At 46.4% G+C, this 18205-nt stretch overlaps 1 protein-coding gene across 1 annotated transcript in view; it reads right to left on the bottom strand.

The window, feature by feature from the left end:
- Positions 1-8366: 8366 nt before the first annotated feature.
- LOC125298018 (bradykinin-potentiating and C-type natriuretic peptides-like) overlaps positions 8367-18205 on the bottom strand; it is a 40841-nt gene continuing 31002 nt past the window's right edge. Inside the window, exon 3 of the mRNA XM_048248649.1 lies at positions 8367-8672. Within this exon, the coding sequence (XP_048104606.1) occupies positions 8396-8672 (277 nt within the window). The 3' untranslated portion in view covers positions 8367-8395. The remainder of the gene's footprint in view (positions 8673-18205) is intronic.

Genomic DNA, 18205 nt, shown 5'->3' with positions numbered 1-18205 from the left:
GTTCAGTTAGAAAGACATGAGGATGAGTCTGTTGTCAGTACTTCAACTGATATGAGCAATATATCTTATTAGGAATGTCATTGAAGATTGATATATTGGTTATTAATTGCATAAGATTTTCAAAAATGACTGGATACAATCTGTATATCCCAAATAAACTAACTTGGGCTGGCAATCTGAACAAGGCCAAAGTTACTTTGTCACATCCCTCACTCTCTCCTACATGTATGCTCCTGACTGCAATTTTTTGCAAGTAAATTAGGCTTTATGGTTTAAACGTTATGGTGGAGAAACATTGGGGATTGTCAATCTTAAAACAAAAATGTGAAGATATAAGGGCCTTTTTAAATGATGAGGAGACAGCAAAGTCATTCAATGAGAAAAGTGTCTCGTACATGAACTAAAGTTATCATTTGGCGTCTGGGAACACTGAGCTGATTCACTGCTTAAGATCATCATGTTGAATTAGTAAATAGATTTTGACTGGTTCTTAAATTAACTTTAGTCAGACTTTAGACATTGCACTTTGCCCGGTGTATAAATTAGGGCCCATACAGTCACAGTCAAGGAGAACTGCGGCCATGTTTCATACAGATCTCTGTTTCTGGAGGTCACTGAATACTGCCGGTACAAAACAAAAAGCTAAAGTGCTACACTTTGGGGGCATGTAGCACAGTAGCTCCCTTTTTCAGAAACGTGCTTGAGGAAAAGAATACGAAGTTTAAGTTTGGCTACGCTGCGGCATCAGCAGGTCAGTATCATTGATGATTGTGTTATTATATTGTAGGCCTACTTTTCAGAAGACTGATTTTATGTTGGCTTTTCATCACGTTCATAATGTTATGTTGGTTGGTTCACATTGTTTTCATAATATTTAACCAAAGCTTCAGCTATTGTTCTATCTAGGTTACAGAAAATAACTCTCATGGGAATGTGTACGAATAAACGATCTTCAATCATTTCATGTGATGAGCCTACTTTTATGATCTGGTTAAATTATTAGCTTTTAAATTTGCTATGATGAAAACATATCTGACCAGAAAATTCCACACGCCAAATGATAACTTTAGTTCATGTGCGTTTCCTTACATCCTACAGCCATACACAGCTTAGATAATGAAGCATTCAATGTAACAAAGACACTTTTTCATCTGAAAAAAAGCTGACATAGATTGGTAATCGTTGGGAAAATATATTATATGTGAATAATAATATAACAATATATGAAAAAGACGATGCATGAAAAGGGCTCTTCCTCAAAATGATATTACTGAGTTACTGAGTATTACTGAGAGACTATACAACTCAACGTGCTGTGGCCGTAATAAGCAACTCCGAATCGAAACAGAGATGGACGTGTGTTGGTGCTGACCAGTTCTGAGCGACACTAAGCCAATACCTAAATTGCAGGTGAAGGGCCTGTCTACAGGAGATGAATGACAGAACGCAGAGTATAGTATGGAGCTTAGACGAGACGCCCGCAAGGCTCATTAATTCACAGATGGCCTTATAGCACTGGGAGAAGCTATGCACCCACCTCCATGTCTGTGACTAAAGCCCACACTATTAAACACAGGAGGCTAGTATGTGTGTGTTTGTGTGTCTTAGTGTGTGTGTGTTTGTGTGTGAGTGTGTGTGTGCGTGTTTGTGAGTGTGCGTGTGTGTGTGTGTGTGTGGCTGATAAGATGTGTCGGGCCCTTTCCTGCATGCACTGAGAGAGAGAGAGAGAGAGAGAGAGAGAGTTAATGTGTCTCTGTATATGTGTCCCTTTTCATGATTGCACAGTGGAGCGTGAAAACCCCAAATGGTCATATATATAATATGTGTGTGTGTGTGTGTGTGTGTGTGTGTGTGTGTGTGTGTGTGTGTGTGTGTGTGTGTGTGTTTATTGGGGAGCATGCATATGTGTGTGTGTGTGTGTGTGTGTGTGTGTGTGTGTGTTTATTGGGGAGCATGCGTATGTGTGTGTGTGTGTGTGAGTATGCACGTGTTTGTGTGTGTATATGATTGTGTGCATGTTTTGGCTGAACTCGCCCTGTGGCTCCCTGTGGACCACTGATCCTGCCAAACAGGTGTCAGTGCCTCAGCTCTCTCTCTCACACACACACACACACACACACACACACACACACACAAAACACACACACACACACACACACAGCCACCAAATCCGCCCTCCAGCGTGACGGATCCGCCTCGCCATGACACCGATGAGACACTGATTGCCACTTCATCCGGACAGGAACGCTCAGAGTCACACACACACACACTCACACTCACACACACATTAATGTCCAGGCCCATCTGCACAGCACGCTAGTCAGTTCAATGCAAAACTGGCAGTGCCAGCAGCCAGCCTAGCACGAGCACGAGTTTGTCATGCGTTCAGTGATACCCGCTACACTCTGGCAAACGCCACTCCATGGTTTCCATGCCCCGTCAGGCAGAGCGGGGGCAGAGCCAACGGCAAGCCCCAAGGGACACCAGGTGCCAGAGCCTCCCATTCCTTCACTGGCTGAACAAACTCTACACCATAGGAAAGCAAGATCCAAAAAAAAACAACAGTTTCTGCACAATATTCTATCTAAATCCTCATAGTGATAATTTACTCCACTCCTACAGCAGCTGGTGGAATAAGTGAAACATTTTAGTGTCACTTTATGTAAAAACCCATAGCATAAAGTAGGTTTTAAAGCTTCTTCTTACTATAAAAAGTACTGTACAAATATTGTAATAGACAAGTAATGGTAAGTACAGGGACAACGGGACTTTTAAGTTGGAATGTGCGTTTATGTCCCTCTGAAAGTGGACATCAAAGCAGACGTATCCATGCAGTGGCCCATATGGCACACCATTTCCACACCACTCTACCTGTTCATCATCACGTGCTGGCAGGCCCAGCGCCACCCAGAGACACGTGAAGAGTACGCAGATGAGAGAGAGAGAAAGAGAGAGAGAGAGAGAGACAGAGAGAAAGAGAGAGAGAAAGAGAGAGAGCAGCAGATGGTCCTGGAGAGAGGGTGAAAGAGAGGGACAGAAAGAAAAAGAGAGAAAGAAAAAGATAGAAGCTTCCAGAAACAGATGGATTGTCCACGGAGACGCTGACAGGGCGTGGTCGGCTTGGTCGCGTGGCGGTGGCGACGGCACCGGCGCGTGTGCGTCACAGCCAACGCCCCATGAGCGGACCGGCGACTGACCGCGGCCTCCCAGGTACTAAGCAGACACACGCAGCTGTCATGCATCTCCTTGACTTCACATAAGTAGCGCAGTTGTTTCCTATTCCCGAGTCGACTAACACAAGAGTCAATCCTACTCCAAATTTCCACTAAAGGGCAAAAACACGCACTTTTCACCCTGCATACGCTCTGCTCTGAAGTCTGTCATTTACGCCCCATGAAGGCAGTTATGCTTTGGGACGAGCTACTCCAAAATCTGGGACTTCCTTATGTAAGCAACTGTTATGCGCATTCTGCCATTAACTTGCACACCTTACCTGCTAAGAACTTCTGAGGGCTGTATTACGGTCGAGCGCCACTACAAGGTGAAACAGCATATAGATGTTGGCAGTAAACCTAGTTCTGTACATGTAGGCTACACGTTCAAAGAAATGTACAAAAAAAAAAACTGTCAAGTTTTTGCACAACTGTCGACAGTTGCCTGCACAACTGTCAAGCCACAGTAATCATTCATATTCTCAATATTCTCAACAGTGATTTTTAAATCATGAATCTAAACACCTCATGCACTGCTTCATAAACAAACCTCTGGGCAAAAGTGAAATTTGGTTACGTTAATATTTTGTTTATGTGATGAAACATAATTTCATTGTAGGTTGTTTGCGATACAGTTCACCTGGCTTATATTTTCAAAATCAAACACTGATTTATGTTCTTTGTGAATGTAAATGGCCTTCATTCGGTCAATGAGAATGTCCATGTTCCACGTTTTCATAAAAGCCAAAATGAATGAGATTGTGGATCAGTGTGGATCCGTCTCTTTCATAAGCCGCCTTGATTTCAAACTTACGTGCTGTGTGGTGTGGCAGAAATGCTAATTGGAGAATTTGGGCCTAATAGAACAGCAATATGAATAATCAACGTTGAGTTTTCTTGTTTCGACATTCAATTGCTCCATAAGTGTTAAATAAAGCCTGGGTACAGGACATGTTCATGGGCTCACGGGTATCCATGCTGATAAGAATCACTAAGGCCCCTGGAAAAGTGAGAAGTTCTGACCATGGCCAAATGTTCTTTACTTCCTTTCTACTCTTGTAAATGCATTGTGCACGGCTCTAAATGAAACAACCAAGGTGACAGAGACAGAAATGGAACTTGTGACGTTCCTTTCAGTTCTGTCCTGTTCTTGTCCTTTCCTTGTCTGGTGCTGGTGATGAGAGCTGGCAGGAGAGAGCTGGGTGGCTCAGGGCCGAGAGAGCAGCGTGCCCTTTAGAGCAAGTGATCTCCTCGCACCCCAAACCCCACCTACACACACACACACACACAAACACACTTACAAATACTTTACCTACACTCATACTTACACACTCATTCACACAAGCACACACACACATCCACACACACACACTTACAAATACTTTACCTACACTCATACTTACACACTCATTCACACACACACACACACACACACACACACACACTTACAAATACTTCACCTACACTCATACTTACACACTCATTCACACACGCACACACACACACACACACATACACCACACACACACACACTTTCAAATACTGTACCTACACTCATACTTACACACTCATTCACACATGCACACACACACACACACACTTACAAATACTGTACCACACACACACACACACACACACACACACCACCCCTTGGGCTATTGGCTATTTCCTAGCTGTGAAGGAGTCGCCTCTTAAACTGTTTTGACAGGAGTCGTCCCTTAGTTCTTGGCACAGGGCTCACACGCTCACCGTGTGGATAGACAGCCAGCCGCTCGCCTTGTTAAGCCACTTTACATTCCGCCGCACACTAATTCTTCACACACTCCTCTCTTACCCGCAGTTCACATCTTTATCACCACCAATATGGCTTTGCTGGAGATTTGTGCTCTTCACCTCCTTTAGACAGGCAGCACTTTCCTTTTGTTGTAGTGTTGAACTAAATCATTTTTATACGTTGCGTTCATCTTAAGGGCCGCTCTTTGAGGGTGGTCCACATTATGTCAGCGCATCGTGACTGTGGGGTTATAAGTGATATGGTGTAGATCCATTACATGGCGTTTGGACCCTCTGGAAAAACTAAATACTGAACAGTCATGCACACTAATGTTCTGGTCCATTAGACACCAGTAAGTCAGCTGGTTTATGAGTGTGCATTTTTTCGACGAATAAAACATGTCAACGAACAAAAAGGCTTCAAGGCTTAGCATCACAAGCTATTATATACACTGCTGTGTGTCCTGTTACAAAACCACACCACAAACAAAACATATATTGTATTACACATACAGTACAGGGTATGGATTCCCTTGTCAGATGAACTCCCTGTTTGCTACAAACTGAATAATGTAATGCTCAAATGACAAATGTCTTTGTCAGAGAGTGTCTTGTCTTGTTGCATGCCTCGTGTCTCCTTCTCTGGCAGCTGTTTCGGAGAGAGGTGGCCAGTTCCACACTGAGATTAGAAGCTTGAAGCATCAGGCATCATGGGAGGTGGACGTTCTAAAAGAGTTCATCCCATGCGTGCTGGAGTCTGTTGCTAACATTCCTTTTAAGACACAGAGGTTCATTCATTTCAGAGGCTGGTCTCCACCTGCACCCCCTTTCCCCTCCTCACAACAAAGCCATATGAGTCTAACACCTGGGTCATATCAGCAGATTAATCCCACACACTACAATCTTTAACCTGATCATGACAGGGGTTGGCCAACAAGGAGAATCAAACTCATGGGTCACCACACTTCTTGTAGCCAGGGGCAGATGGCCACTGGTCATGTACTGTACACCAGCACAGGAGAAAGTGGGATTCCATTCTAAATGGATAACATTTAAAAGGGTGGGGCAGCACATATTAGCAATAATACTACAGCATTTAGCGTTTTTCAGTGTAACCTCTTGGTGCATTTCCCTTTATCTTCAACAACAGTATTGAAACCTCAGACATGGTTGGTGTTATGGTTGAGATATATGATGACTCACATCAGTGGTGTTGTGTTACGTAACACGTAGCACTTCTAAGCAATAACCGTTTCCACATAAATAGGATGGGGCAACAGAGTAATGTAGCTCTTCTTCAAACCACTTATCAACACAGCGTGAGGCCCTCCCATTGGTCCAATGTCATGGACCGAGTCCTCTACACAGCGTACGGGAGGTGGGAGCGCGCTGCAAACAGCTATTCAGATACTCAGCATGGACACTATACTAACATGCCAAAAGAAACCATGACAGTCATTTTTCAGTGTGTGGGCCACAGCTGGGCCAGAGCCAATTCTTTGTGTCAGTTATCAGTGACTGGGCCATTGTTGGGCCGGAGGCCCAGCCAGAACTGGGCCAACACTGAGGCAACACTGATGCATGGTGGTTGCCCAGAGGTGGGCCAGACAAATTTTTGCTATCTGGGTATGCTACCCTCCTAAAAAATAAACACAGCTGTCCAACAGAATCTCAGGATAAGATAAGAACTAATGTGTTGTTGAGTTTAGAACTCATATGGTGACAATGTCAATTAAATATCAAATTCTAAGAAATGTCTAACAAATTGTATCCATGCCAGGCTGAACAGCCAGATAACTATTCTATAATACAATACTTCTTCTAATCTTAAACTACAGTATAATCACAGCATATTTGGGGGCGTGGTAGAGCAACAGCAATGTTGCCGCCTGTCATTTGGTCATCCCGCGTTTGATTCCCAAACCCACTGCGACGAAAAGTCCTTGGAACCTCTAAATGTTTGCGTAGATATCCGTGCCATTAAAAATACATACAAAGTCCAGCTAACAGCTGAATCTGGACAGCATCCAGGCTGGGTCTGGTACTAACCCATGCCAGATCAGATCAGATCAGATCAGGGGGGGTGAGGTAAGGTGAGGTGAGCTGGGGGGGACGCAGGCTTCAGCACCAGCAGCCTTATCTCAGCCTCCCTCCCACCCTCCTGTGATAAAGAGACGGGCGGCCAGAGACTGGGAGTGGAACCTGCAGCAGCAGCGGCAGCAGCCAGACGCCATGCCAAAGCACTCTCGCTCTCACAGTGCTATGCTACGCTAGCGGCTAATGAGCACTTAATGGCAGTGCATTACCTACACACAAACACACACACACACACACACACACACACACACACACACACACACAGAGAGAGAGAGTGAGAGACAGAGAGTGAGAGAGAGAAGAGGGGGAGACAGAGAAAGAGAGAGAGAGAGAGTGAAGCAGAAAGACAGATGCAGAGAAAGGCAGCAGCTCCAGGAGTGGTATGGATGCGACCACCGTGGCCCGCCCTTTCTGCGAGGCACTAGCCAATCAGAGCGGAAGCGCCAGGACCTAAAGCCCACCAGCTCCTCCTCAGCAGCGCTCCTCTCCTCTTGTTTTCCCCTCCATCTTCTTTCTCTTTTCCCCCTTTCCTTCCCACTCTCTCCCTCCCTCCCTCCCTCCCTCCCCCTTCTCTCTCAGTGCTTCGCTCTGAGAGGTGCCGTGGAGGCCTCATATGCTGACATCAGCAAGCAACCCACACACCCACACACTTGCGCGCGCGCGCACACACACACACACACACACACACACACACACACACACACACACACACACACACACACACACACACACACACACACACACACTTCATACCACAGCAGTGGGAAAAACCACAAGACAAACCATCCAGGAAGCAGCCCCCTGATTGTGTATGATTTGTGTACATACATGAGGCAAACAGGTTTATCACACACACACACACACACACACACACACACACACACACACACACAGACACACATAGAGATATGCTCTAACTCCCTAATGAAGGGGGGTGTATCCTCTCGGAGTCAGTGTTCTCATGCTTACTGTAAATGATGAAACATTACCTGCCTGTGGCCGCTAGCTAACACTAACACCACCACAACATGCTAACACATAATAATAATCATAATAATAATCATAATAATACTCATAATAACAACAACAGTAATAATAACACATTGACTAGTTTTCTAAATTTAAAGTGTGCATGAATCCACTAATTAAGCCATGTTCCCACCATTGCCCATATGAATGTACAGCCCCCATCTCCAATCATACACACACACACACACACACACACACACACACACACACACACACACACTAGTGTAATGGTACCTTTTCAGTGGAGGCCTAGAACCGTCTGCAGCGTCCACACAGTGTGCAAGTTAGTGAAAAGGATATGGCCATTCCGTGATCTTCTTGGCATACTTTCTCACAAAGTTGTCCTCGCTGAACAGAAACAGCGAGCGGTTGACCGTCAGGCAGTTCTGTCGGACCGGGATGGGGTTGTACAGGGCCATGGTTCGGGCTCTCTGGGCCATCGATTGCTTGTAAACCCTGGCTCCCGGCGGGCCGCCCTGCCTGCTGCCGCCACGGCCGGGTCCCCCTTGACCAGGGACACCGCCGTACCTGGGCGGCACTTCGTCTCCAAAGCGCGACATTCTGTAGACACCAAACGCCAATGGTTAGGAAGCAGCCGAGAAGGAGGTGAAAACTCAGGGCGAGCACACCACATTACACCCCATCTGTCTCTGCACAAACACACACACGCGAAAAACAGGTTTGGCTTGTCTAGATCTTCATGGCAAAAGACACGTCCATCAACTGAAAAAGAAAATAGCCAAACGAGACCAAAAAGCGCAGATGAAGGTATGTGTAGAAGTAAGCGATGGGTGATGCTGGTTGTCGGATTGGGTACAGATTGTCTGTGTTAGCTTTGTCGATAAAGCATCGAATATCCAAAAATGATCTGATAAACTAAATCAAGGTTTTTCTATTTCCTCGGAAATGATCGGTTCCACGTGTTAATTAATATCTCTTCATAGATCGGCACGACCCTCTTCCATTTTACAAGGTAAATACAACGTTCTCACTGAAGATGTTCGTGAGTATCGATCAATCAGGTATAAATTTGAATCAAAACTGATAAAAAATAGATCGGATTCAATGCGTCGTTTCCAGAAAGGTATATCTGCTACGTCTGCGGCTGCATTATCTATTCTTTACTTTATGTTCCGCAAGATAAAAATAGACTAGAAAACGGTGAAAAATCTTGAATAATTAATTTATTTTTGTAACATCCGCAATGTTTGATATGGCATAGCAATCTCCTCGCGCCGCCACCGTCTTGGCTTACACGTTAATCCTAGGGCTTCCCCAAACGCACACCCCTGTGACATTTGTTGATATTTTTGGTAATTCAAGTTTATTTTATTTCCCGGTATTTCGTTTTCTCGGACGAGGGCGTGAACGCGTTTTCGAAGAGGATATTCTCATGTCAACAAATTCGAATCTTTTTATTGTTCTTTTCTTCCTTCTCTTGGAAAAAAATATAGATGTAGGAGAACAATTTTACGAAATGTTCATCATCTGTACTCCAAAACCCGTAGAAAAATCCGGGACAAATAGGATCCGGAGGAGAAGAAGGAAAAAAACGTGGCTGAAAGTAACATCATCAACGCTGAGGAGATGGAGGTGCGGCTGGGTTCTTCTCACGCCAGCGCGCATCTTCTTCCACCACGGAGGAACCCCACGGCCTCCCCGCCCCGCATATCCCCCAAAAGCTCCGGGGAGAGAGAGAGAAAAAAGGCAAGAAATGTCAGAAATACAGAATTTCTGCTCGCTTGAGTTCGTTTTTTCCTCTCTCTGGAGGAACAAACGCGCGGCGTGAAGATGTGGATATCTTCTTGGAGATCGACCGAAGAAAGCCGATAGTGTACGGGCGCCTCCGAGATAGAGGGAGAGTGAGTGTATGTGTGTGTATGTGTGTGTGTGTATGTGTGAGCGTCTCTGATCAGCTGGCAACTTGAGCTCCACTGAACATCTGATCAGTGTAACGGCACCAGAGCGCCGTCCTCAAATCTCTAGCCCAGCCTTGTGGTAGCACATGACGCGCATGGCCTTACTGATTCGCCTATCCGCTCCGACCCTCCATCGCCAACTCTCCAGCACCACCAAGACGCGCAGAGGCTCGCCCTTTCAAACCAGGACTCTGAAACATCAAAACAACTTGTTTCTGCCATTAGGCATTTCACGGAACGGTTTGCGACTGATTCGTATCAGTGAGACCCCAGACGATAACGCGGGGGGACTGTGTAAAACATTTCATTTTCCTCAGCCGAGCACCTTTTTCCGGAAGAGGGAGTGTACAAGCACCTTTAGTGACCAAGTATGGGTTTGTTTTTGTCGGCGAGCTAAAAAGATGATGTCAACCCTTGAGCAACCCTTGAGCAACATTATCTGTGTGTATAGTAATCAATTTGCGATATGAAAAATAGATTTTGCACAAAATCTTTCTTAGTGTTTTGAAAAGTAAATGTAAGTTCGGTTCTGGTGTAAAAAACCTTTACAAATACCTGATTAGCTGATAATTACAATGTGCTCAGCTGGCTTATACTGACCTAGTTTACATTCCCTTATAAAAAACAATACAGAATTTCTGTAGTAGTTCTATAATAATTGTTCTATGATGTCCTGTATAGTGTTCCTATAATACTTCTATAATATGTCCCAAAACACTATAAGATTCCTATAATATAGTATTCCTATAATATTACTATAATAATTTGTCCCAAAAAACTATACTATTCCAAAAGTTTATTATCAACGTACACTATTATTTACATCCGGAAAGAGAGTATGCGTTGTAGAGTCCCCGCTAGCGTCGAAGGTGCTACTCTTTGGAGACCTGTCAGCAGGCATGCATAGTTTAAAGTCGCTTCCTTCTCTTGATGAGCTGACCACCTGATCCAGCTAATCAAAGGCTTCTGAGTGATCTGCAGGGGTTAATCAGATGGGTTATGGGGGCAGGGAGAGTCTAGTCTAGTTGGGAGATGTAGTCTACTGGCGGTGTGCGCGCCTGAGGAGGAGTGCTGCCGGACAACAAGGACTTGCGGCGAACAGCGCCGCTGTCCGTGGTGCTGAAATAGATATGCGCGTCTGAGTGAGTGAGTGAGTGAGTGAGTGAGTGCGTGCGTGCGTGCGTGTGTGTGTGTGTGTGTGTGTATGTGTGTGTGTGTGTGTGTGTGTGCATGTGTGCGTTCGTGTGCGTTTCTGTCTGTGTGCTTCAACTGCGCCCCTCTTCCTCGGGCGCGAGCATGTTCAGCGGGTTAGGGTGGAGATTTCACCAGCGGATGCTGTTCAAACAGTGTCGAGCTGGTTGTTGGTAATAATCAAAGAAAAATGAGAACGGTTGCAAGGGAGTGTTGAGAAAAGGTAGGAATGTAAGAACACCCCAAGAGCATACAGAAACACAAACAAACAAACAAACAAACAAACAAACACACACACACACACACAAAATGTTTCCGCATGTATTATGTTTAATGGTTAGTTAGAAGTATTTCATTATTACAGTGGAAGAATCACTGGCCCAAATAACAGTAAATAAGTGGCCACTGATTGATAGTCCACTAGTCTAAGTCTGCATATTCAAATGGTCATAAGTTAACATACATGTTATATAAAATATGCATGAGGGTGAATGCTGTAATTTCTGCAATTAGATTTGTTTGTTAAGATGTCAGTATATGAGTTTGCTCAGCTCTTCACTGTTAATCAATTATTTCTTTGAGACTGGTAGAAAAATAAATAGAGAGATGGATAGAAAGAGAGACAGAGAGAGAGCTGTCTCTCTCTCTCTCGCATGATGAGGGCCGGTGAGTCGTGCTGAGCTCTTGATCCTCAGCATTGTCATTCAGGTGGCATCCACTAGGCAACCCTGCAGGAAACCCTGAGCCTGCGTCCCCCTCCAGCTGCTTGCTACACCTCAGTACAACACGTACAGCACACACACGCACACACACACGCACGCACGCACGCACACACACACTAGACACACCAGAATAAGGACACTAGACACACCAGAATAAGGACACTAGACACACCAGAATAAGGACACTAGACACACCAGAATAAGGACACTAGACACACAACAAATAAGGACACTAAACACACACCAGAATAAGGACACTAGACACACCAGGAAAAGGACACTAGACACACCAGAATAAAGACTCTAGACACACCAGAAAAAGGACACTAGACACACCAGAATAAGGACACTAGACACACCAGAATAAGGACACTAGACACACAACAAATAAGGACACTAGACACACCAGAATAAGGACACTAGACACACCAGAATAAGGACACTAGACACACCAGAAAAAGGACACTAGACACACCAGAATAAGGACACTAGACACACAACAAATAAGGACACTAGACACACCAGAATAAGGACACTAGACACACCAGAAAAAGGACACTAGACACACCAGAAAAAGGACACTAGACACACCAGAATAAGGACACCAGACACACCAGAATAAGGACACCAGACAAAACAAGATGTACTGTGTACAGCAACACAGCACAGCCAAGTCCAGCTTAGCACAGCAATCAACAACAAAAAGTGAAAACAGGAGGCAGGCAGCGCATCACAGGGTGCAGTGTTTCCGCATGGCACAGCGTGTGGCACAGCGCGTGGTATAGCGCACGGTACAGCGCCTTCTGTTTGTGCTAGGGGTTGGAGTAAGCTGAGGGAAGCCTCAGGCTGAAATGCACCTGGACACTTGGGTGTTGTGACAGCATCATTATTGCAGTCTATCTTGTACTTGTTTTCTGTTTGTTTGTTTGTTTGTTCTTAATCCAGCACTCTATGGTCATTAAAGTAGGACAGGTGCCCATTCTATATGTCTGGATGCAGTGCTACACATGAACAGACACATATGAGAAAGAGGAGGGCAGAGAATGACAGAAAAGAAAGAGGGAAACAAGGTTGTGAGAGAGAAAAAGAGGATGGGAGGATGGGGGTATGATGTTATACAGAAAAGAGAGTAGGAGCCAGAGAGAGAGAGAGAGAGAGACCCTACCAGACCCCACCTGTTATCGCCCCGGAGCAGGCAAGCCAGGCCAGCATATGGTGTTTTGATGGAGCATAGCATGATGTATGATCACCCCGTCACTCTCTCACTCTCTCTCTCTCTCTCTCTCACACACACACACACACACACACACACACACACACACGCACACACACGCACACACACACCACTTTGGTCCAGTCAAGTGTCACACCCCTTTTCAGTCTATATTTTACACAACACAGACAACAACAACACACCAGATGCATACCCAAAGGCCTAATGCCCCCTCACTACTCACCACCTAAGGCCTAATGCCCCCTCACTAACCTCCCTCACTACTCACCACCTAAGGCCTAATGCCCCCTCACTAACCCTCATCACTACTCACCACCTAAGGCCTAATGCCCCCTCACTAACCCCCATCACTACTCACCACCTAAGGCCTAATGCCCCCTCACTACTCACCACCAAAGGCCTAATGCCCCCTCACTACTCACCACCTAAGGCCTAATGCCCCCTCACTACTCACCACCAAAGGCCTAATGCCCCCTCACTAAACCTCATCACTACTCACCACCAAAGGCCTAATGCCCCCTCACTAAACCTCATCACTACTCACCACCAAAGGCCTAATGCCCCCTCACTAAACCTCATCACTACTCACCACCAAAGGCCTAATGCCCCCTCACTAACCCCCATCACTACTCACCAGTACCATGCCCTGATGAATGGTACTAAGGTGTCCAATCTTCTAGCTCTGCTTATCAAACATGAGGTGACATACGGCAGACCACCTAGTCCAGCTAACCCGTTCTTGGGATGATTCGGTTTGTCACATGCAAAGGGCATTTGGTTTAGAGTACATGAGTAGCCTGTGTTATCGTCTGTGTTAACTACTGGACTGTACATGACGGAGGCAAAGGGACGGAGAAAATACGCAGCAAAACTGGGTTATGTGGCCGTCCAATGGAAAGCTGTGGAGCACACGTGGAGCAAAGCTGTGGAGCGTCGTCACCACATTCGGACCCGAGCGGTCACAGGGACCCGGGTTTGAATCTGACCTGAGGTCATTTCGAGATCCCTCTTGTTCTCACTCACTTCCAGCCAGTCTTCATTGTCCAGTCAGTTAAAAGCAAAAACCCCTCAAAAACCCTGCCTCCATATATCTACACCTATAAGTTACATAATTTTATATAACTTATATATATATACACAGCACCATCTACCACTGCATTATTCATTCAGACAGTTAAACCACCGACGATGCTGAATTATTTCACTGTGAACACTCTGATTGGTTACAAGCGAGACATGTGAAAGAATTATCACAGCGGTGTTCTCCTATGAAACCTATTAGTGATTGCTTTTCCTCGTGCCACTGGAGTTTCTTGGATGTGCTTCTCCTGACTTAAGAGATTAACAGTGTTGTGCCAGAAAAGCATCTTTCTTGGATAATCCATTTTAAGGACATCCTTTCGAGTCGGGGGGGGGGTCCCTCAAAATTGCTGGTTACACGTGTAGAACATTTTTACATCAGCATTAAAAGAAGCCTATAACACTCTGTAAGGTTGATGACTTCAGCGTTATTACTGTGAAGGGTATGGAATGCAGCAGTCATTGCAGGATACCATCCGAGCAGTTCACTTTATTTTGGAGGGACACTCTCTGGGTGTTTCAGGCCACAGATGACCTCATCTCGCTGGGGTGTGTACGGACGGAGTGTTCCATGAAGGACATCATCAGCAGGGTAATGTGCAGACGCAAGCCGTGGCGGCGGGTTCATGAGAGACAGAGTCCGGACATCATTAACCAGACCATCTCAGAGGTCCTGAGTCTGCAGAGGTGTGTGTGTGTGTGTGTGTGTGTGGGAGAAGAGAGAGAGTGCAGGCAGCTATATATAAACATGACTGGGGCTAATGCACGGATTCATCATGAGCAGAGCGGGACGAAGGACGTCTGAAGACTTTCTTGGCCATGTTTCTGTCTCTCTCCCCCCTCTCTCTTGCTCTCCATCCCCCTCCTCTTTCTTTCTTTCTCCCACCCACACGCTCTCCCTCTCTCCCCCTCGTCCCATAAGAAAGGTAGTGGTGTGCCAACCTCATCTCCGTAGAGGGCGTCTGGCAGGGGGAGAGAAGACCCACTTAGCAGGCCGCACTGCACCACCTGCCTCTGACGTAAAGACCCGACGATCCCGGCCAGACTGGCCAAACCACCACCACAGTTATCCACCACCAGCATCACAGTCATCCACCACCACTACAGTCATCCACCACCACTACAGTCATCCACCACCACCACCACTGGTTATCCACCACCACCACCACTAGTCATCCACCACCACCACCACAGTTATCCACCACCACCACCACAGTCATCCACCACCACCACCACTACAGTCATCCACCACCACAGTCATCCACCACCACCACCACAGTCATCCACCACCACAGTTATCCACCACCACCACAGTCATCCACCACCACCACCACTACAGTCATCCACCACCACAGTCATCCACCACCACCACCACAGTCATCCACCACCACCACAGTCATCCACCACCACCCACTACAGTCATCCACCACCACAGTCATCCACCACCACCACCACAGTCATCCACCACCACCACAGTTATCCACCACCACCACCACTACGGTCATCCACCACCACAGTCATCCACCACCACAGTCACCCACCACCACCACAGTTATCCACCACCACCACAGTTATCCACCACCACCACCACAGTTATCCACCACCACCACCCACCACCACCACCACAGTTATCCACCACCACCACAGTTATCCACCACCACCACCACCACAGTTATCCACCACCACCACAGTTATCCACCACCATCACCCACCACACCACCACCACAGTTATCCACCACCACCACCACCACAGTTATCCACCACCACCCTCAGCCACTGTTCCAGCATCAAGCCATCCGAGCTTCCCCACAAACCAGGAAGTGAGAGGCCCACAAACTGACCCAGGAAGTTTGAGGCCCCCAAACTGGACACCCCTACCACCATCACGACCAGTATAAAGTTTGCTCTGAGCCATACTTAAAACCTCTGGCTCAGCCACAGTTGCGGGTCAACCCATCGGAGCATGCGGCCGTAGCACACTTTGTGAACGGGGGAGGAGGAATAGCAGATGGCCTACCCAAAAATACTGCGGCAAGGCGAGCGGCTATTTTCATCTCTCACAGCTTTCTAAATCTGGTCACCATGATCCGACTGAAGGGGTCTGGTCCCAAATGGCTCCATCTCTCTCTCTCTCCCTCCCTCTACCTCTCTCAATATTCTCTCTCTCTCTCCCTCCCTCTACTCTCCCTCCCTCTACCTCTCTCAATATTCTCTCTCTCCCTCCCTCTACCTCTCTCAATATTCTCTCTCCCTCCCTCTACCTCTCTCAATATTCTCTCTCTTCTTCACTCTCCCTCTCTCAATATTCTCTCTCTCTCTCTCTCTTCTTCATTCTCCCTCTCTCAATATTCTCTCTCTCTCTCTATTCTTCCCTCTACCTCTCTCAATATTCTCTCTCTCTCTCCCTCTCTCTTGGTGTTCCCTATTAAACTTGCGGGCTTGTTGGGGAAAAGTAGTGCACTGACGCAGGGAATGGAAGAGTTATTTGGCCTCCCCAGTGTGTGTGTGTGTGTGTGTGTGTGTGTGTGTGTGTGTGTGTGTGTGTGTGTGTGTTGCGGCGGCCAGCGACTCATTAAGGAAATGAGACGAGACAGCGGTGAACCAAGGACGAGCCCTAAGGAAAGGAGCCGAGGCCGCCTGGTCCCCCCTTTGGGTCTGATGGGGGTCACAGAACCTTCTGGAAAGAGTAAAGCTTGGATGTGGGTTTTTTATTACAGCAGACCCTATGTGTGTGTGTGTGTGTGTGTGTGTGTGTGTGTTTATTAAGATGTATGTGCATGTTTGTGTCATGAAATTGCATTTGGAAGGGTTAGTGTGTGTGTGTGTGTGTGTGTGTGTGTGTAAACACCATCTACATTGGCAGTGGATGGGGTGGGCAGATGGAGATGCAGCCCGGAGACTGGTCCAGAAAAAGGCTCCTCAGCTCACTGATTCATAAAGCTGCATTATTTATGGGAGGGTGCATATTAGGCACTACTCTCATTATTAAACTTGATCTGGTTAACCCAATTTCTGCCTAACAGACAGGGTATCACACAGTGTGTGTGTGTGTGTGCTTTATTAAGATGTATGTGCATGTTTGTGTCATGAAATTGCATTTGGAAGGGTTAGTGTGTGTGTGTGTGTGTTCTGTGGTAGCGACTCATTAAGGAAATGAGACGAGACAGCTGTGAACCAAGGACGAGCCCTAAGGAAAGGAGCCGAGGCCGCCTGGTCACGCACAGGTCTGATGGGGGTCACAGAACCTTCTGGAAAGAGTAAAGCTTGGATGTGGGTTTTTATTACAGCAGACCCTATGTGTGTGTGTGTGTAAACACCTGCATCTACGTGGCAGTGGATGAGGTGGGCAGATGGAGATGCAGCCGGAGACTGGTCCAGAAAAGGCTCCTCAGCTCACTGATTCATAAAGCTGCATTATTTATGGCGAGGGTGCATATTAGGCACTACTCTCATTATTAAACTTGGATCTGGTTAACCCACTGCGCTAACAGACAGGGTATCACACAGTGTGTGTGTGTGTGTGTTGTGACAGCGACTCATTAAGGAAATGAGACGAGACAGCTGTGAACCAAGGACGAGCCCTAAGGAAAGGAGCCGAGGCCGCCTGGTCACGCACAGGTCTGATGGGGTCACAGAACCTTCTGGAAAGAGTAAAGCTTGGATGTGGGTTTTTATTACAGCAGACCCTATGTGTGTGTGTGTGTGCTTTATTAAGATGTATGTGCATGTTTGTGTCATGAAATTGCATTTGGAAGGGTTAGTGTGTGTGTGTGTGCTTTATTAAGATGTATGTGCATGTTTGTGTCATGAAATTGCATTTGGAAGGGTTAGTGTGTGTGTGTGTGCTTTATTAAGATGTATGTGCATGTTTGTGTCATGAAATTGCATTTGGAAGGGTTAGTGTGTGTGTGTGTGCTTTATTAAGATGTATGTGCATGTTTGTGTCAT

Source organism: Alosa alosa, chromosome 7, assembly GCF_017589495.1.
Source record: "Alosa alosa isolate M-15738 ecotype Scorff River chromosome 7, AALO_Geno_1.1, whole genome shotgun sequence".
Classification (NCBI taxonomy): Eukaryota; Metazoa; Chordata; class Actinopteri; order Clupeiformes; family Clupeidae; genus Alosa; species Alosa alosa.
The sequence above is the reverse complement of the archived record's forward strand: the minus strand, read 5'-3'. Positions and strand labels throughout refer to the sequence as shown.